The following is a 20,718-nucleotide window of genomic DNA, read 5'->3' as shown; positions in this document are numbered from 1 at the left end:
CGGCACAGAGGAGAGAGTTCTGTCTCGGGAGAGGGAGGAGGAGGAGGAACGCGCTTCATGGAGGAATACACCGCTCCTTTTCTGCAACAAGAAAACTGACCCGGATCACATCTCTCGCGTCCGTTAGGAAGCCATGAAGTGTCCTCGGCGGCTCTGAGCGTGTGTTTTTGTCGGCGAACAGGAAAAAGCAGGGGAAAGGAGGGAGAGAGAGACGGTGGAGGGGAGAGGGGGGGAGGCTCTGAAGTGCAGGCGCTCCTCCGAGTTCAGTCCACCGTCCGCTGGAGCCGCCGCCGCCGCTGCTGCTGCTGCTGCCAGTTTCTCCGAGGGAAAAAAAGCACGGATTCAGCAGAGAAAGACCAGAGAGGAAGTTTGTGCAAAAAAGAAAAATGCAGGGGGTTTCAGCTACGGGTAAGTGAGTTGCTCTTCTTAACAAACTCTTTCTCCTCTCTGCGGTTTTCCTTAAGTTTGTTTCCAAATGGCCACGGCTAGTATTGCGCACAGGATTTGAATTCCAAAATGCTTTTGCCAGCTGTCAACGGGGCAGCTGCAGGGCCGCATCAGCTCCCTGGAGTTGGTTTTTATATTTTGCTCGCTTCGTAAATACAAAATTCAACGTTAATGGTGTAGATTTTGAAGCTGGGAAGAAGAGCAGGAAAAGGCAAAAAGCCTGACAGTAGGACTTCCAAGTGTTGCCCCCCCAGATCTGACTGATCCTGGGTAGAAACAGCACACACACACCAACAGCACCAGCACAGTGTGTGTGTAATAAGTGTTTACATGAGTGGAAATCAAACGGAAACCACACTGATTTCTGATAATGATGATCAGACTCATTCATTGCTGTCCTTACTGTAATATGTGTGGTTATTAGAGCCACAGTGTCCCTGTGAGGAATGTGATTTGACTGGAGGAGTGTGTGTGTGTGTGTGTGTGTGTGATGCAGATCTTATGAGATGTGTTGAAAGTTTCTGCAAGTTTGTCCATCTGTCTTGTTGGATGGTAGGAGGATGTGTTGTGTGTCACCCTGTGGTTTCCTCTCTCTACTGAGGGCAGCACTATTTTTGATGGTGAGATAAATTCATAAGAAGCCTCGCTCGCATTTTTGTTCCACCACAATCACAAAGGCGGGGGTGGGTTTTTTTGGTTTTGTTTTTCTTTCTGTCTGTCTTCTACAAATGGCCCACTCATTATTTGCCGTGTCCAGATCATTGTTCATGTGTTGTGCGTTGGGTTTTTGCATGGTGTGTGCAGATGACAGATCTGGGGCGTTTGGCCTTAATATTCCTATCAAGCCCAACACAATGAGTTAGTAGTGTGAGAACCAAACTTCCATAGAAAATTCGGCAAAATCTCAAGATCTTTCACAGGAGGCCTCAGAATAAAGTGGTAGCATGCAGACAAAGGAGGAGGGGAGGGGGGGAGGGTATAAGAGAGAGAGAGTGATAGAGATGAAGTGCTGATGGGACGATATCGGGCTGCAGCAGAGGTGAGCTATGCAGAGAGAGAAAGAGAGCGTGTTTGTTGTGAGACTCAGGGGAGGGATCGATCTGCCGTCCTCCTGGCGGACTTCTCTTTTTCCGGCAGTCCAGCAGTGTATCGTTTCTCTCCCCCTCACACACATTCATTCCCAAGGCCTTGCTCTTTTTTAATGCAGTTCCCTCTTTCTCTCCCACACTGTCCCAGATCAATCTCTGCCCCCTCATCTCTCTCTCTGCCTGCCTTATTAAACCCCCCCTCTCTCTCTCACACACACACTCCATTGCAACTGCCATCACATGAAATATTTCTTCTTTTTTTAAAATTTCTTTTCCCCTCAGCTCTATTCCTTCCACATGGGAACTCCAAATCAGCCCGTTGCGCTCTCTAATGCTTATTTTTGTGTTTACGATGGGAGGGTCAAAAGGATTGTAGGCTGCTTGCATCAAATCATTGGAGAATCTATTAAAACAAACCACATCACAAATAAACTGCGGTGGGATAGATAGCATGCTTCTCAGTTTGAGGTCCACCTCAATCCTCAGAGTTGTTTCCAACTCCATAAAACTTTCCTGACAAGCTTCAGCTCTCTGTCTTACACTCTGTTTACGCCAGCGTCAAAAGTGGGCGAGTGTGTCCGCCACAAGCGCAGGACAATGGTGGTCCATGTGTGGCAGCGAGATGCTCCAGCGTGGACGTCCTGCGTGGCTGTTTAGGTTATTTATTATTAACAAAAAGGCTATTGGGCCTGTCTGTGTTTAACTGAGCCAATGTAAACACCTCCCCTCGGCGTTAGATAAACACACAGCACAGGAGTTAGAGGGAAGGATGGTGAGAATATTATCTGCCCAGCAGAAAGAAAAAAAAAAAAAGAAGTGGAAACTGCCACAAGTATTTGCAAGATTGGAGCGAGATTGTTTAGTTTAGCTGTAAGGTGATGAGGATGGAGACACCATCAAGTCCATGGGTGGCACTGGCAGCAGGACATCTGGAGAAATTAGCCTCGTCTGATGCGTAGTAGCAGCAGCCCTGAAGCAAAAGTATTTTATAATTGCATTTGAATTTTACACAGTTGTATAAAAGTAACGGTTTTGATCCTCTGTGAAGGGAGTTCCCGCTCGAGATATCACATACATTTAATGGAAGAAATGTTCCTCTTGATGTGCATTCCTTCTAATTTTACAAGTGCCAGCTCGCTTTGGGTTGTACGTAGCCGACCAGTTATTTTAAATATAGACATATATACAGCAGGGGTCTTGCAGACACTGTGAGGTGTCATAATGCCGCACAGTGACACCATAGACTGTATATAGAAGACTTTATATACATACAAAAACCAAACCTATGCTCACTAACCGGAGTGTTGTACAGGGCTGGAGGTTCAACTGCTTTTACAAGAATAACTGTGCAAACACATACATAAGGCCCATAAAAATCACAAATTTGTATGTTTGCATTTCTGTTTGAGCCTGGATTAATGAGCTTCTATTAGAAAATAATTATATGTGTGTTTTTTTTAACTGTACTTGCTGTTGAGTGAATCAAAACAATGAATTGAAAGGAGCTGCGGGAAACCACAGATTTCAATGATTTGTTGCAACACGCGCTCTCTTTTCACTAGTCATTAGAGCCGTGTTAAAATTATTAATTATAGCCACTTAAAGAGACCCATGAACTGCTTCGTCAACATTACAAACGCGTCTTTGGCATTTCCGCACTTGCAAAGAGGTAAAATCAGCAGCTAGTATTAGCTCCTGATGTATCCTTTGTTGCTGAAAGATGTGAGAACTACATGGAGCGGCGCCAGGCAGCTACTATGACTTGTGTTTACACGGAGGCAAACACCGCGTTGATTAATACTGACCCAACAGACCAACTTGGCGTATTCCCGTAAGAGCCAATCCCTGAGATATCCCCTACATGTCTCTGCTCCTCCACGTCTCTTTCTCATCTACTCATGTGTGTGTGAGACAGCATGACTCAGTTCCATTCAGAAGCTTCAGGCTCTTTCCCGGCCTGCCTGAGTGTCACATTGATTTTCCTAATGGTGGTCATGTGTGGGTCCCGCTGCTGCGAAGGCTTCAGCTGAGACGACACTGAAAGTTTGTGTTTGCGTGAGGCCTCAGAAGTGATTGAAAGTTTTTCTGACAGGCCGTTTTTGAGAAGTTGTTTTTCTGCACTGTGCTGCGCGTCTGCACGGAAGGTGTTCATATCTTAAGAACAGATTCTTTTATTAAATAATCCAGCTGTCTGCTCAGGCCTAGTAACAGCTCGCTGTGTACTCGCTCTACACACCCATAAACTCAACCTTCAGCGTATTTGCCAGAGCTTTAATAGACTGTAAATGTCTGTTGTCATGTCAAGCTGCTGGAGGGTTTGTGTTAAATGACTTCACATCTACCTTAGCGCTCGATCAAGATTGGGTTTTATTAGGTCTGCCGGCGTGACATTAGTCTACTGTGGCCAAGCCAACGCACATAACGCACGCTTACACGAGGATAATGACTTTACACACAAACTGAGGCGTTTAAACTCAACTGGGTGGGATTAGAAACTGGTTTGTTTTGATGTATGGCCACAGTGAACAGATTGTGGAGTTACACTGACACTCCTGCTCAGCAGGTTCTTGCACCACTTCTTTGTAAGGTGTGTTTGAATTGTGTTGCAGAATTGTTGTCACATCAACATGCAATTACACATTATTGTTTTACAGTCTGTAAAGTAAGTGAAAAGGTATAATGTCACAACTTTATACCACACCTACTGCTCCATTTAGTTAGAAACAGCCTATAGCAGTTCCTAACCCAAATATGAGGCACTATCTTCTTGTGACACCTCATCACAAAGTATGACCTTATTGTAGCTCAACCGAAGATGGCTTCTTTTTTTTTCTATTCCTTTCATTTGAGAGATTTCAGTGGTTTGGAGAGGGGGAAGTGAAATTTAAAAGCCAGAAAAGGTGAATACAGTACATTTTAAAATATATTTATTGTTATTTTATCATCTTGGGGCTCCTTAGATTAATGTTAAGTCCTGGTAAATAATCATGATTAATAGTAATGATTGTATGAGAATTATATTTATTGCACTTCTGACTCATCTGTCAACTGAAGTTTGCTTTGGCATCTGTCATAAAGAGACCCAAGCAGACACTAATGTTGTAGTGTTATAAAATAAAACAGCTGTCAGATTCTTAGGTACACCAAGATAAACTATTGCAGTCCAACACCATAAATCCCACCTTCATTAAAGTTATAGGGATCTTTTTTTTTCTTTTGGAAAAAATTCAACTTAATGATCATTTTTGAGGCTGTTTCCAGGAGTCTCTGTTATTTTGTCCACCCCATTTCTGTCAAAGAGTGCAGGCTACTGTCACATCAGAAGGTCACACTGCTGCTTGAGTGTTTTTTTTTTTCTTTTTTTAACCAACTAATTAATGTGTGAACTGGAGTTTGACAGCGAGGATAGCAGGAGTGTTGAGTCAAATACTGTTTGGTATTAGGATGTTTCTGTTCAGAGTAGCAGTCCTTCCTGCACAATATGTTTATACTGGAGGTCTCTTGGCTTAGGGTCTGGCCGACACACACACACACACACACACATTCGCGCACACATACACAGAAGGCGGAAGTGACCTAGTTTTCCTAAATGGTACCAACTGTTGAGGCCTTCTAGAAATGAACAGAATTACTTGGTGTCACCCAATAAAGGACTGACATGTTAGATGCTGAGCATTACCCCCGAGACTGAATTAATCTCATCCTGGTCGTCTAGATGTATCAAATCGTATGTAAGCCAGATGCTCGTCTGGAGAACTTTTAAGCTTCTGAGATCGGGGGCGCATATTGAGGATAATTGAGTGACTCTCCGCGGTCGCTCTAAAAATGGAAAGAAATAATCTGAAATCAGCAATTTATGCCCTGGGATCTGATCCCATTTCAGTAGTCCTTCACACCCTGAAAGTTTGCGTCTCAGTCGTGGCACTAGAAGGTCAAAGCCTTCTGTGTCCATCTGTATCTGTGCCTCTTCTGCCGTCTGCTGTCTGTCTGGAATGGACCTACCCTGATGAGGGGGATTTTCCTGGGAAAGTCATATGGAAAGAAAAAAAAAAAACAGAGGCCTAATAGTAAAAGCATGTTCCATTCTATTTCTCTGCCTTTGTGTGTGTGTGTGTGTGTGCATTTTATGAGTCGAGCTCCTTCTCTAAGCACACTGAAGGCATTGTGTTTTGACTCTCTGATCATCAGAAGAGCAGGCTCTCTGGAATCAGGGCTTCCTGTACACACTGGGGTGAGGCAAGGGGGATGTAGAGAGGGAAGGAGGGGGAGACAGAAAGAGCCAGGTGGAGGTCACCTCTAGGTTAAATGGTTAGCATCAGCATTCTATTATTACATACATACATTAATCCTGCATGGATCCTGGAAGCTTAAATGCTGACTGTATTATATATTGTACTCTTGAGGGTCTGGCGGTAATTTATTATTGCGCTGAATCATAATTTATGTTCACCTTTTCTTTTTGCTGTATTTAATGTTGTCTGCTTAGGTTGTTTTTTTGGAGAATTGCCTTATTGCATTTGAAGGTTATTCCACATATGCAACCTGTCAGTCAAGGTTATTCCCGAGAATGCTGTTTTGGCCCTCGGCAGGTTTTAAGCATTCATAAGTAACCCATGTTATCCTTGTATGTTAATATTTTTTGTGATGTGCAGTGCTTAACAAATTTATTAGACCAACTGTGTAATTTGTTAAGCACTGTATATGTATAAGACCATCCAGCATCATGAAGTGCTTTAATGTACACTCAGCTCTCGATGTTTTACCATTTTAAACAGGAATGTGAACCCGCTCACTGGGCTTCTCTGAGAAGTCAGAAATTAATCAAGCACAACATTCAATCATTAAAACATTTTTTTCTGTTTAGGAATGCAAGTAAATAACTATAATTTGACATCTTAGTTAAGAAATAATAATGTGCTTTACTATTTTTCTGTGTTTTTGTAAAACAGTAATCTGAAAATTCATGGATAACAATAATAATTATACTTTAGCATTAAAAATATCACTTTGGTTAAAGAGCTTCTACATACTGGTGTATTAATCATTACGGGAACATAAAAAAATGGTTTTGGTAATTACCAATGCTGTGAATTTATTACAGCTGCGGCATAAACCTTACATTGGATGGTGGTCTAATAAATTTGTTAAGCACTGTATTTATGACTCTTATTTTCTCTGGAATGTTTTGTGTATCATGCCTCACTATGGTATGTGGAGTATGTTCTCTGGTGGCTGAGTCACAGCCACCACTGAACAACCAACACCCAAACCATTTGCCTGCTGTAGGTCTAGCACAGAAACATTGCTAATAAATGAATCTTTGCAAATTAGGCAGTCTGGGGGAGTCTGTTTGAAACTTTTGCCAGCATGAGCTTTCTGAAAAATAGTGTTGCTGCATTTGTGTCAGATAAATATACCAGCATGGCCGATAAGTAAGGGGAAACTGAGATATGCATAGTACATGTTTGACATTATTTAGAAAGAGTATTTCTAATGCATATAGCTGAGTGACATATTAAAGGAAAAACCTGAATAACTTTGTGGAAACACAAGAGATGCAAATGTTTTTATATAGGAGAACTGCATTGCACAGTTGCCATCCATTTATACTCTGTGGCATGTATGAGTATGTTGAGCATTCCCGGTTTGTGTCAAAATGGCATGAGGAAAAGATCTAAGTGATTTTATAAGAGGTTTCATTGTTATGGCACAGATGGCAGGAGCTTCAGTCAAAAAAAAAAAATAGCCTTCTAATATTTCAATAAGAACATTGACTAAAGTGACTTCTACATTCAGGTCTGTGGAGAAGACATAAGTAAACTGGATCTGACAGCACACACTGTATGCTTGTGCATTAATGCTCAGGTAACTGAGAATGTCAATGCAGGACGTGATCAGGCTGTCAGCAAGAACACTGATTCAACAATTACATGGAGAGGGATCCCGGAGTAGGGTTGCAGTGCATGAACCCAGCATAACAAAGATGGATGCACATTTGACAGCTGAGTGGTGCAAAAACTCACAGAGGTGTGGAGAAACATGATATGGACAGATGAGCCATCCTTCACCATATTCTTGACAAGTGAGCGAGTGCATGTGACCCTTAAAGTGGCAGGGTCCAGTGGCTGTCTGATGCTGTGGGGCCATTTTGTTGGTCTGGGTTGGTTCCACTTGTCCCCTTAAAAAGAAGGGTCATTTCAAATCAATACACGAGTGACATTTCTATCCTGAGGGCAGTGGTGTTTTTCCAGGTTGACAATGCCTCCATCAATAGGTCAGGAGGGGTCACTGAATGATTTGATTAGCATGAAAATGTTGGGAATCAGATGCTATGGCCTTCAATACTTGTGTGAGACTTTGTACCAACATCTGACACAACGCTGTCTACCACCACCATCAAAACACTAAATGAGGGTATATCTTTTGGAGTAATGGTGTTCCTGCCCTCCAGTACACTTCAGAGCCTCAAACAATCAATGAAGATGCACTAAAGCTGTTCTGGTGGCACATGGTGGCCCAACACCTTACTTAAACACTTTCATGTTGTTTTTTTTCTTTAATTTGTTACCCATCGGAAGTTTGTATTGAGTAAATGTCCACTCAGAATGCGGTGCATGTTGGTGACACTTCTGCAAGCTGAAATGAATGTATCTATTGTCTGTGTATGCTGAGCCTGATATCGCTGATTCAGCAATTGTCCGAAAACATCAATGAGCCACACTATTGTGCTGTGTGACATGTTGGGCCATAAATTGTCTCTTGTGAACCAATTAGCTGCTGAAAATAGCCTCCTGTTCAAACAATGCACAGATCCACAGTTTCTGCCTCAGCGTACATATTCATGGTCAGTTTTTAAAGATTTACCTTCTCAGCAGCGACCAGTTGACTTCAACTGCTTTTGACATGTGATTTGTTGAAGGTAACAAAATATTGACTATACCACCAGCCTTATCCTTTAAGGGATTCTCATAAAGTTTGTTTATGCCTTTTTTTTTTATTATTGTTATTATTATTGATCCACGTTTCAGCAGTCCAGTATTGGCAAGGCTCTTTCTTCTTGGATTCATAATTTATAATCCTCCAGGCAGAAGTCGGTTTCCATAGATCTCTCAGTGGCATAAAAATCCTCCAAAAACTTTTAGGTTTACGAGAGTTTCTGTTATTTTACGTGGCATTCTGTTTATGAGAAGGAACTTTTGCAAAAAAAAACAACAACACCCAACCTGTTATGTTGCTTTCAAGGACGCTCATCTGTGTGTAAAAGTCAGCTGCTGAGACATACAGTGAAAACAAGTCAGTCAATAACCAAACACGGCCATGTGAGTTTAGTTATTTCTTGCGTTACATGCCTTCCGCTTGTTTTACTGCCATTCCTATAAACGTTGGTGTAGCCTTTAGCTCACCTCCGCTGACCATCAGCATCATTTCCGCATGCTGATGGTGTTGCTTTCACAATGATATTGATCACCCATATCAAATGTCCACAAGTTTAATTTTATACTCGAGTAAAATGACACAGTTGCTGCCCAGAAGGTTGGAAATCAATGTAAAAACGGATGTGCTTTAGAGAATGGTCAGCACTAATGTAAATTAAACATGATTTGCAGCCGTGGGGGGCTCCTCCAGGACTTTCGATCCTTGATCTTTCTCCGAGGTTAAACCCTTCCCAACCCCCAGCCTCCACCTAATCACCACACACACACACACACACACACTCTTCCATTCACACTCGCTCACCTGATGTAGCCATAAACCATGTTGTAAATGTCTTCCTAGTCTGGCTGATTGCAGCCAACAAAGGCAGCCTGTGTTCAATTCTCCATGCTCTCTCCCCTGGGTGCCCTCCCAGCTCCCCCCACTCCCCCCTCTGCTCTGCCCTTCTGTTGTGATTAACCATTGTCTCGCCCTCTTTCCTCTTCCTTCCTTTAAGCCTGTGTATTTTTGTTACTGAGTAAATCTTGTCAGAGCACTAGGTTCTGCAACCAAAAGCCAACACTTACACGCTAAACATTTTTAATTATTGTTTTTTTTTTTTTAACACTTTACACTAGTTGACTGCACACACAGCTTCAGGGCCTGTCAGTCTGCAGGAAACTCTAAACTTTCCTTCGCTCTCGTCTCTCCTCCACACCACCAGTCTTAGCCTGTCACCGAGTAGCTCCTTCTTTTAAATGGCACGGCTGTTTGAACAGGGCTCTCATTTAGTGCAGTATAAGGCTCTACTGGAAGTGAGTGTGAAAGTATCGTACTGTTTGCAGCCTTTCTGTATTGTAGTCGCTTTGAGTTAGGAGGAGAGACGCTGCTTTCACTCTAAGAGCTTGGTGTTGCGATTTACTGTGACCGCAGATGTATCTGAACCGAATAAACTCGGATGCTTTGAGAGTCCTCCCGTCACTCTAAGCCAGAGCTGCTTTTACAGTTGCTCAGCAAGACAAACGGCTGTCCCTACATGAACTTCTGTCTTTGAGTTTCTTTTATTTTGTCGTGTCACACACTGCGATCTCTGCACATGTTGCTGTGTTGGGTGTGCAGCTGCTGTTGCACCACTAGATGGCGCTGTCATGTTATTCCTGGTACATGGTAGAGCTGAAAAGAAGGCAGGAAACTGTGCCCTTATTCTCTAGAATTTGAATTTGTCAACAAAATTGTAAATGCCTGGTCAAATCTTTGCCTTTGTGTGTGTGTGTGTGTGTGTGTGTGTGTGTGGTTGGATTTTTTTTCCGTTAAGATTTCCAAAATTGAGTTTTTTGAAGGGAAAACAAATTTCAGTTTAGTTAAAGTGGTCAAGTACAGTTCTTTGTAAAAGTTACTGTCAGGGAGGCAATTAGTCGTTTTAGGATTTATTATTAAGCATGACAAGTTTATGAAGAACTCTCATCAGTGACGAGAGGAACATCAAGTCCAAAAACAGATCATGTCTCCCATCAGAGGCCTGATCTCATCACCATCAAGTCAGTCTGAGATTGAAGAGATAGAAGACATTAAGACTGCCAAAATCCCCACAAGCACATTTTTTACTGATGCTCTAAACAATCCACCTGCAAAGTCACCTTGAGAAAACAGGCACACCTTAGGGACAAAGGTTGGACAGGTATATTTTATTTAATTTTGCTTTAATACAACAGAAGCAAAATGTAATATCTTTGAAAACCTTGCTAAACAATAATGTAATTCTGATGTTTGTAGGTTCAGGCTGGTATAACCGAGGATATGACAGCACTCTCTGCTGCCTTACTGGCGCCGTATCTCTGGTATTCAGACATAGCCGAAGCTTCAGCGGCTTCTGGGTGACATCGAGGTGCTTCACACTGAAGGTCACCGTGGCAACAGCAGGGTGACTCTCCACCATCTCCTTCTCTTTTCTCCTATTATAGTCTGCACAGCCCGTCAGCCATTTATCACGCTCTGCTTCTGTAATGACTCTGGTGAAACAGGATAGCTCTGGTCTTACTGCTTTTAATGGCTGAAATGACTTGCATTTTCAACAGCAGTTGAGAATTTCCCCGCCCTGATGTCAAGATGCTTCACCCAGATCCTCCCTTTGTTTTAGAAGATCACCCAGGGATTTGAACTTGTGAGTTTTAGACGGCCACTTCACTCTAACGGTGTCCCTCCCAGCACGCCTTGCCCAGCCACAGCTCTCATCACAGGACAGTCCTGACACCCTGTGCCTAATGAGGAGATGAGAGCTACATCCACACAGATGGATCCTGTTCCTGTGGCCCGCTGTGGACTATCTTCCTCAAACAGTTATTTCAGGCCTTTTACCTTTTCGTTTTTTTTCTCTTTTTTTTTTCCGTCAAAGCCCTAATTCACTAACAAGCTCTTCATTAGATTTACATCGATCCCCAAAGGTCAGAATGTAATAAAACAGCAGACTGCCTTGGGCCTGCTTGGCATCTGTGTTTTAGTGCACGCGTGTTTGTAGACGAGCGGGTACGTCAGCTGATTCCCTCGAAAAGCTCGCTTGCTCGCCCGCCGGCTGCTTTGCACGCCTGAAGCTAAATTGTCGTTATTATATAATTAATTTCTTCCAAAAACATCCTTGAAGTATGAATTTGATATACTGGAGGTTGTTAACCTGCCATTTATCACTGTGTTGCTCTTCAGGGGTGAGTGATGAGTCTCATTAAGTTAAGACACACACACACACACATATGCCGGCCCTTTGCGGCGTGACCCTGCTGCTGCGTCCTCTCGCGTTCGGTAAGTGATAAACAAAAAGCAAAAACAGCCAGAGGTGTGCCACAGTTATCTGATCTGCTCGACAGCTGGGTAGAGCGTGCCAGCAATACACTTTATAGGTAAAGCACTCATAACCGCAATAAGCTTCCAACCTATTAGAATAAGTAGCTTGTGGGCTTGCTTCTCTAAATGACACTCAGTGAGGGATTGCGTCATTGTTGTGTCTTATCCAGAGGAAGAAATGCGACTTGAGTGCTACTCTCGGTTTCAGTGTTTGTGATAGCTGAGCTGTCTGAGGTCGTAAATATGTCGACTGTTCACAGCAGTGGATGCTTTGCATTCTCTCTTCGCTCTCACTGTTATGTTGAGTTTAAATCAGATGTGTGTTACTGCAGCTTTTCCCCAGTAGGTGACCGTAATAAAAAAGTTGATGATAATATGCTGAAAATATTCCTGCCTCTGGTTTTTATGTAAACTAATTTCTTATCTCTTGGGTTGCAAATATGCCTGTACGTTGGACAGCATTCTGTACATTCCCCCCCCTCTACAATAAACACATCCACTGTTAAATTGTGTTGGTTCAGTGAAGCGTTGATCATTTTTCACTGCTCTTTTGGGTGTGCTTTGCTTGCCTGTGTGTGATCCATCATGTCGCATTGCTGCTGGTGACAAATGTCCTCGTGTGTATTCCTTACGAGAGACATTCCCTTCTGACATGCTCACGTATATCTATATATCTCCCCCCCATCCCCGTGCTCCTTTAAGCATGATGCAGTACATGAAACTTGAGCCTGTAATTTTGCAGGTTTTTTGTTTCGACGCAGAACAAGGTGTCTGTGGGGTTTCTGTGCATATTTGCCTTCAGTTGATGTTGTGCTGCGTGAAGCTCGCTGCACCACATCATCGCCCTCGCGCTATTCCTTTGACCTTTTTTCCATTTCATTTTGTGCCAACTTTTTCCTCATTCGAACTATTTATTTTTACTCTCTCTGTTTCTCTGTCTATCTCTGCTGCACGGTAATCTCTACTGAGCCGTGCATAATCACAGGCCATCTGGGCGCTGTAGGGAGAGATGAGCTTGCAGCTCATCAGATGACCGAACCCACAGTGGGTGGATACACGCTCATGTGTGCATCCTCACACACACACATATATCCACTGTCACACCTTTAATAGTTACAAACCATCATGGGGTTGTTCGCTTCCATCACACCTTTCAAGACCATACTCAAGGACGTACACGCCGTCCAAACAAAGCGCTGCAGTGTAACAGGATGGAAATAAACAGTGTGGCATTCGAAAACCAATCACAGCTCTTTCAACACTACATATTGATTTTCCATAAGCAGAATTTTGTAGCTTTGAAGCTGATCGAGCAGCAGTGAAGGGGAACATTTGGTGTGTAATAAACTGGATCTCCAAAGTGTATGGAAATGTGAGAGTTTTTTTTTTTTTTTTTTTGTGAGAGTTTTTTTTTTTTTTTTTCGATTTAACATCCTGCAGAAAGACTTTGCTTTGCATATAAAGCTATAATCTGACTTCTGAACAGGCATCCAGTCCAAATAACATTCCCTCTGTTTTTATTGTCAGCTATTTCTAATATTGCTTCACTGTCTCCTGGATTTCCTGCTCATCTCGTCTGATGGGCCGCGCAAAAGCTCACAGAGATCATTAGCGAAAGGCTGACTGCTGCTTAATTCTAAACCCCTCTGGTTTCACAATTGCAGTGTTGTGGAACAGCAGATCACCAGATAAAATAATTGAAACCCTCTAATTATATTATAATAGTTCCACTGAGTTTTGTGCATTAAATTGGAGCACATTAGAAAAGCAGCTCCCTGTGAGCATGTAATGGATTAAACCAAAGAAAGGTTTTAACCGCCAACAAAAGAAGCACCCATAGTATAGAAGCTGTTTGTCAGTGTTGAAGAAATTTTACTCATAGTCCTCATGTGAAGTTTGCTGTAATGGGTGTTTATTACCATCACAATATAAGAAAATGGCTTTCTTCTTCAACAGTGAACTCAATAACCATTTTCTATGAATGTTTAAATGCCCTAAATGAAGTAATAGAGACTGATGAACATACGTCATTACTCCTATAGCATCGTAACAGTATAGAAACATCAGGACCAAAAATCCAGTACTAGTTGGGCACCGGAAATAAGCAGATGGGAATGTGTTTTTATATGTTTGTAGAGTTTTTTTCATGTACAGTGACAAATCTTGGTATTCTGATGTCGCTATAAAGCAGTTCTGCTGATAGAGTTACATTGTCCCAATAGAGATTTTAATACAAAAGACTTATAGTCAGTTGAGGTATCTTTATCATGCCACAGGATACTTTATATAATAATATTTCAGAACAATTAGGAATGCAAAAATGTTCTTTTATTAATGCTGATATTGATGATGAAGTCTAGACTCTCTTAATTTGTTTTAAAAGCTGTTGCAGCTATTAAATTTTTGATTTAGCTTTAACATTCTCTGCAGTAGGGCTGCATGGTGGCTTGGTGGTTAGCACCGTTGCCTCGCAGCTTGAAGATTGCGTCCTGGTTAGGACGCCCGGGATCATTCTGCGTGGAGTTTGCATGTTCTCCCCATGCAGCGTGGGTTCTCCGGCTTCTTCCCACAGTTCTGAGGTTAACTGGTGATTCTAAATGGTCCATAGGTGTGAATGTGAGTGTGCTTGGTTGTCTGTCTCTGAGTGTAGCCCTGTGATAGACTGGTGACCTGTCCAGGGTGTCTCCTGCCTTCGCCCTAAGTCAGCTGGGATAGGCTCCAGCCCCCCACGACCATAGTGAGGATTAAGCGGTGTATAGATAATGGATGGATTATCTACAATATTGATTTGTTTTGCTGCACTCTATGAGCTAATGTTTGGGCTCAACACAAAAATTAACGCAGCAGTTTGCATTATTGGTTTCGTGTTGTGACAACTTCTAATGAAATTATGTGCAACCAACAAGCTAATTTAAGTTTGTCTTTAAGATTGTCTACCCTCGACAATCGAAGGTGTTTTTTTAGGTCTTAACTGTCTGAAAATGTCCAGGAAAAAAATAAGTTATCGAGCCATGTAATTAAGTGACCTCAGCCTCAGTTAAGTTTGAAATTAACTAAAGTTGCATTTAAGGTCAATAAAATATTTTATTTCTGTAGTTGTCAATATTATTATGTAAACACGTCAAAATGTTGTTTGCAACGTAAAAGATTTATCTAAATCGAGAAATGTGATTTTTTATTTGTTCCTTTTTTTTTAATATCATACAACGATGTATTTTATTAAGTATTGGGAATAGGTAATTTGACTTACTTTTTGCAATGTGTTCTTCTTAAGGGATGTAGTATCTCATTGTCTCTTTTCCAGCTGTTTTTACTTTTTTCCCCCCTTTCTGCTCTGCATCGTTGCCACCATGAGCCCTCGGGCCAGGCAGCCTCACACAGTATGGGACCAGCATAGAAATACATTTTCTAGATCTCACCACCAGCAGTCAGCTCAGCTTTGACAGAATAGGGCAGCAGTTCTACTTCATCAGCTTCTGTCGGGGCGTAACACACGGATTATGCTTGGCTCCAGCCTCTTTGTAATTCAGATAAGACCTCTCTTCCCCAGCAGATAAGTTTAAATATTAATAATGAATTAAAAGATTCTCCTCTGGGTGAAATATTAATGACTTCTTTAAAGAGAGGCTCTGACTCCTGAGAGACGAGGGATGACAGTGTGCTTGTTAGAGTAATTTAAAACATCTCTTTGATTTTTAGCTGCTGAATGTTTGAGGAGTTGAGGTAAAGGTGGTTGACGGGGTCAATATTTGAGCTGGCAGATATTTGGGAATGACCATAAAAGAATCTTTTTTTTTTATACAGGAACAAAAGAGTCACACCTATAACATGTGACACATGAGCTCACCTGTCTTCTTTCATAACTATAATCTAATCTTATTTGCTTGTGAAAGCTCTAATTGATCCGTCTATTGAATCTTTGTGAGTGCGATTCCCCCTGGAGGAAGCTGATCCGGAGGCTTAATGAGTCAACATGAATGTGTGTCAGTTACAGTGGCAGACTAAAGCTGCGTCCTTCCTCGACCTCTGTCTTCTACTGAGGTTTGTCTGGTTGTTGTGTCTTCCAGGGACTCCGAGACCTTCAGAGGCGTGCGAATGTGAAAGTTGCTCATTTTCCCAGCTCACGCTTGTGTGAAAGTGTTAGCCTAAATGGTTGTGTGTGGATTTATTTATACGTGTGCCTGTGGTGTCTTTCTGTGTGAGGACTTTTTGGAAAAATCCCAGAGTCGGGTCGGCATGCTATGGAATGTGAATTGTCTCCATGACAACAGCCCAGTGTCCTCCTTCCGGCTTTCATCTGCTGGGTTCGCGCTGAGGCAACCAAACCAAGTGTGGCACGGCATCACATTACTGATTGATCTGAGCTATTTACACAAACATACTTATTTATCTATGCAGATTTTTGTACCGAGTCCCCTCTGACTCTAACTGGGCTAAGTCCTCAGTGTGCCCCCGCAGCCATCCAGAACCGGATAAAGAGAAGAAAACTGTGTGTATGTGTGTGTTTGTGTGATCAAATTCAGCGACGTCCTTTGAAAGCCAGTTGACAGAACTTTGACAGGCGTTCAAACAGCATTGATGTTATGTTTTGTACATTGTTGACAGCATTGTCGGGTATGTCTGTGTTGGACCACCATTAATGAACGGTGGCAACACATATTTCAAATTCTTGACAGTATAATCTATAGAGGGGAAAACAAGTAATGTGTTGGTTCGGTCTCATTGGCTTAATTTTTGCATTAAATACAAAGATACTATTTTTGAGCGTATAAACCAGATTCCATCCTTGTACAACTGTCTGAGTAACACGGCGATGGAGTGAAGTGTGTTATTGGTGATCCCCATTCGGCAGATGTGTGACAGATGCCCTCCTTAGGTTAGTGGAGCAAAGAAGATTTAGACTCGTTTTAGCCGTCAATATTCCAGTGGGTGTGCAACAGAGACTGTGAATAATCAGACAAAGTTTCCTCTTTGTGGACAGATGGAAAGAGATCTTTGTTGTAATTAGTGAGAGTAGCAAAGGGTGACAGAAGGGCAGACGGACTATGCCAGCTCACTGCATCTCTTCTACCATCTCTAGTCCCCATCAGTGAATCTATCTCTATCTCAGTGGGCTTATTCCAGTCAATAATGTGACAGTCTATCTTCCATTTACTCCTTTTGAAGCTGAATACCACGTTGAGCAGCAATCTCTGCCTCATATAAGATTAAAAGAGGTAGCAAGATGGCGAGAGGTTCGACATTCCTCTCTAACCCACAGCTCACATTCCTCTCTTTGGTGTAAAGAGGGGGCATGAGCATCATGCCTCATTAGATAACCCACAAAGGCAAGGCTCTATTCTTATTTGAAATGGGTTTTTCCCCTTTTTGGATTGCCCTCCAGGGCGGCTGCAGCACTTATTCTCTGTCTCGTCCTTTTCCCCCCACGTGAGAAGATTTCACCTCCTCAGGTCTGCTGGGTTGAGCAGCCGCCTGTATTGCGGCGGAGAGAGCAGCACCTGTTCCACCCGTCCAGCGCGATGCATAATTCACTACGCCGAGAATTTCAATCAGTTCGGCAAGAGGTGGCCTAGAATAAGCCGCTGGAGGTGAGGAGGTTTACACAGGAGGATGTGTTTGCTGTCGCTTCGGCGCCAAGACAAGAGGATCAGTCGGGGCCCATTTTAACCCACTCTCACCCACTCTCAACTCCCCTTCAATTTTAAAGCTCCTGCGTTTTCTGAATTTAAATCGAAACACAGCCACCCATCCCCCCCCCCTCCCCACGCACGTTTCACGTTCTCCATCTCTTCCACTCGCCTCCTCATACCCAGCTCTAAAGCCCTGTTATCGTTTTGGAACTGGGGGGATATTCCGGCAGTGTTTCCATGGTTATCGGTGGCATTCGTCTCTGGGTTCAGAGCCGGTGTCGGGTAATGTCACCCCGTCTTTCAGGCCGATGTCAGCCATTGAGCGGGGAGAGGGGGGGGACCTCGCAGAGATATGGAGGGGAGGGGGTGCTGGTAATTATATGTGCATATGAAGAGGGCTGGAGCAGCTTGGGTGCGTCATCCCGGCAGCTTTTGTGATCCACATGTCTGTGGGGGGAAGTGGATGTACTCCCCAGAGACTTGTGGAAAACTGGCTCCCCAAAGACATACGACAACATGCTGTATTTACACATCAGAAGTGCAAATTATTTTAAGAAAAGATCTAGTGCTGTAGGGATCAGTCAAAAAGATTTTGACAGCAGTTTTGATAATAGATGGATGGAGGTTAGCGTATGTGAGCATATGCTGCTTTTATATTATTTACACTCCAAAATCCAAATTATTAATGGGAAAGAACCACTCAACTGAAAATAACATCATTTGTTTAAGTCACAATCATTTTTGGCTTGTGTTTTTGTTTGTTTAAAATCATTGTGAGATTATTATGTTTTGGTTTGGATTACTGACAGGACAAAACAAGCAATTTTAGGCAAGCTTTGATGAGCATTTTTCACTATGTGAAGCGTAGCAGCGATGTGAGCATCTGCTGCTTTTATATTGTTTACACTTGAAAATCCAGATTATTTATGGCGACAAACTAATCAGCTGAAAAATAACATCATTTGTTTCAGTCATTTATTTAAAAAAAAAAAATTAGAGCTTCTTTTTTTTTTTTGAAATCATTGTGAGTTGAATATCTTTTGGTGTTGGATTACTTATTGTTTGAAAAAAGCAATTTTAAAGAAGCTTTCATGAGCGTTTTCACAGTTTTCTTACATATTCTTGACAAAACAGAATAATTTGCTGCCGTATTACGAAGACCGCTCCTGCAGGGTGCCACGCTTCTAAGGAATACCTGAAGTATTTCCTCTAAACCCTTCCCTCCCATCTAGTTTACTCATATCCTCACACACACACACACTCATGCAACAACTGTGCCGGCACACCCACTGATACTTACGCACACTTCCCCCATCTTTCATTCAGCCACTTCTTTTCCTCTCTCCCTCCTCCACTCTTCCCTCTCTCTCTCTCTCTCTCTCTCACTTAACTCTCCCCTCCCTCTTCATCTCCCCATTTTTTTTTTTTTCTTCACTTCCCTCCCTCCCTCCCTCCTAGTCAGGCCGGACCGTCATTAGTTTCCATGGTGACAGTTGGGGAGGCATTATTGCCGGCTGAGAACTGCTCCTGGGCTCCTTTCAGAGCGGCGGCAGCAAAGGCATTGTTTGGTCGGTTGCTGTGAATGGTGTGGGGATCAGGACGGGGAGAGCGTAGGACAGGAGGAACGCATCTCTCGCTCTCTTTTTTTTTTCCCCCCCTTTTTTTTTGGGGCAGGGACAGTGTGTTTGTAGACGTGAGGGGAGGAGGAGGAGAAAGAGGAGGAGGAGGAGGAGGAGGGGGGAGGAAAGAGGAGGAGAGAGAGGGAGAGAGGAAGCGTGGTGGTAAGAGAGAGTCGATGAGGGAACAGGAGTAGTCGCGGCAGCAGCAAGCTCATGCCGTCTCCCTGAGAGCACAAGTGAAAAACGTCCAGACTCCTCGTGTGCTCGGACAACACCGGACTCTGCTTTTTTGTATTTGTGTGACGCAGTGGGACACGACGGGGGGGGAGCTACGGAGATTTCAGACGGAGAGTGAAAACTGAGCAAGCATCAAAGGTAGATGGCAAACTGAGTTCAGCTGGTGAGTTACCAATGGCGCTTCATCATCTCTCCTCGTTAGATTTTTCACATATATATCATTGAATGAGTGTATTCATGCGCACACTTGTGCCTCGCGTAAGGATGCATTCTGCTTTTAGTTAATGTGCGGTTTAGTTTGTGTGGAACTGCACGTAGCAGGTGCTGCTGCTTCACCAAATTCATGTGATTTGCTCCAAGGCGAACCTCAGTCTGGGTTATGTTTGGGTGTGAGGGCTTGCAGCTGTCTGCTGAATGTGGGCTAATTCTCACAGCCCCCTGAAATATAAATGCCAGTCTGCATGTTTTATTGAGAACGTGCATTGGGGGCAATTTTCTGCTGCCTTGATTCCTGGATTCCCTGCAGTGTTTTTTTGGGCTTTTTTTTTTTTCAGGGAATTTCTGAGTGGGACAGCATCCGTATGTTTTTAGTTTCTAGTTTGTTTGGTTTTCTCTTTCATCTACACTCCACCGGGTAATTAGGAGTGAGAGCTGAGCCCTGTGGCTCCTCGAACAAGTGATATGCGGCGAGTAGCACAGTGAGCAGCAAACTGTGCCAATGTATGTGTATTTTTTTTTCCTCTGTGCTGTCTCTTTAATAGGCAGATTGTTTTTCCTCTCACAATATTACAACTTGCAGTGAAAACTGAAGGAGCGGCTGAAGTGACACACTGATGACCACCACCAGCTCAATGATGTCATTACATGGCAGCATGACAATTATTTTCAAGATGATTTAAAGCTTAACAGATTAGACAGCCACTCCTTGTTTAATTTGTCAGTTATTTGCCACTGATATGTTATTGCTTGTCCTCAGTTTCTTAGGATGTTTTTCTTTTTTTTTTTTGGCACACTATAATTTAGCTGACTAGGGAGTTGTCTTTGAGGAGAGGGGAGTCTGAGTGTTTCCATGGCGACCGGCAGCAGCTGTGTGAGTGTGTGGCAGACACTGTGGCATCGCCTAGAGACCGCGAGACTCGGTCTAATCAACGACCTTTTGACCCAGATCAATGGGACGATGCTGAGCCAAGCAGCCGCATAGTCTGGCTGGCATATAGAGTGAACTGTAGTACGACGCCGCTGTTGTACAGCTGCTTACGTTTCCTGGAACACCGCAGGCTCCGCTGGCATCCGAGTGGTCTGATCCTCTTAGATCGGTGGTAGTATTAGTGTAGAAACAAGCTTTTCATATATCGCCATGATCATGTCCATTAGATGGATTTATTGTAGGTGTAATTAAAGCAAGTGTAACCTCGGAAGCGTCTGCTGAAACCGCATAATCTTGGCAAC

The 20,718-nt window shown here is 43.0% G+C and overlaps 1 protein-coding gene across 2 annotated transcripts in view; it reads left to right on the top strand.

The window, feature by feature from the left end:
* Nucleotides 1-20,718, top strand: part of fgd (faciogenital dysplasia) — a 61,272-nt gene continuing 40,554 nt past the window's right edge. Inside the window, exon 1 of one of the 2 annotated variants that reach the window (XM_008288229.1) lies at nucleotides 1-408. In XM_008288229.1, coding sequence (XP_008286451.1) covers nucleotides 387-408 — 22 coding nt within the window. In that variant the 5' untranslated portion in view covers nucleotides 1-386. Of the gene's footprint in view, nucleotides 409-19,352; nucleotides 19,433-20,718 lie in introns of those variants that run through there. The other variant, XM_008288230.1, reaches the window with a different exon arrangement.

Source organism: Stegastes partitus, unplaced genomic scaffold, assembly GCF_000690725.1.
Source record: "Stegastes partitus isolate 25-593 unplaced genomic scaffold, Stegastes_partitus-1.0.2 Scaffold548, whole genome shotgun sequence".
In the NCBI taxonomy this organism is placed as follows: Eukaryota; Metazoa; Chordata; class Actinopteri; family Pomacentridae; genus Stegastes; species Stegastes partitus.
This window is presented reverse-complemented; position numbering and strand designations above follow the sequence as displayed.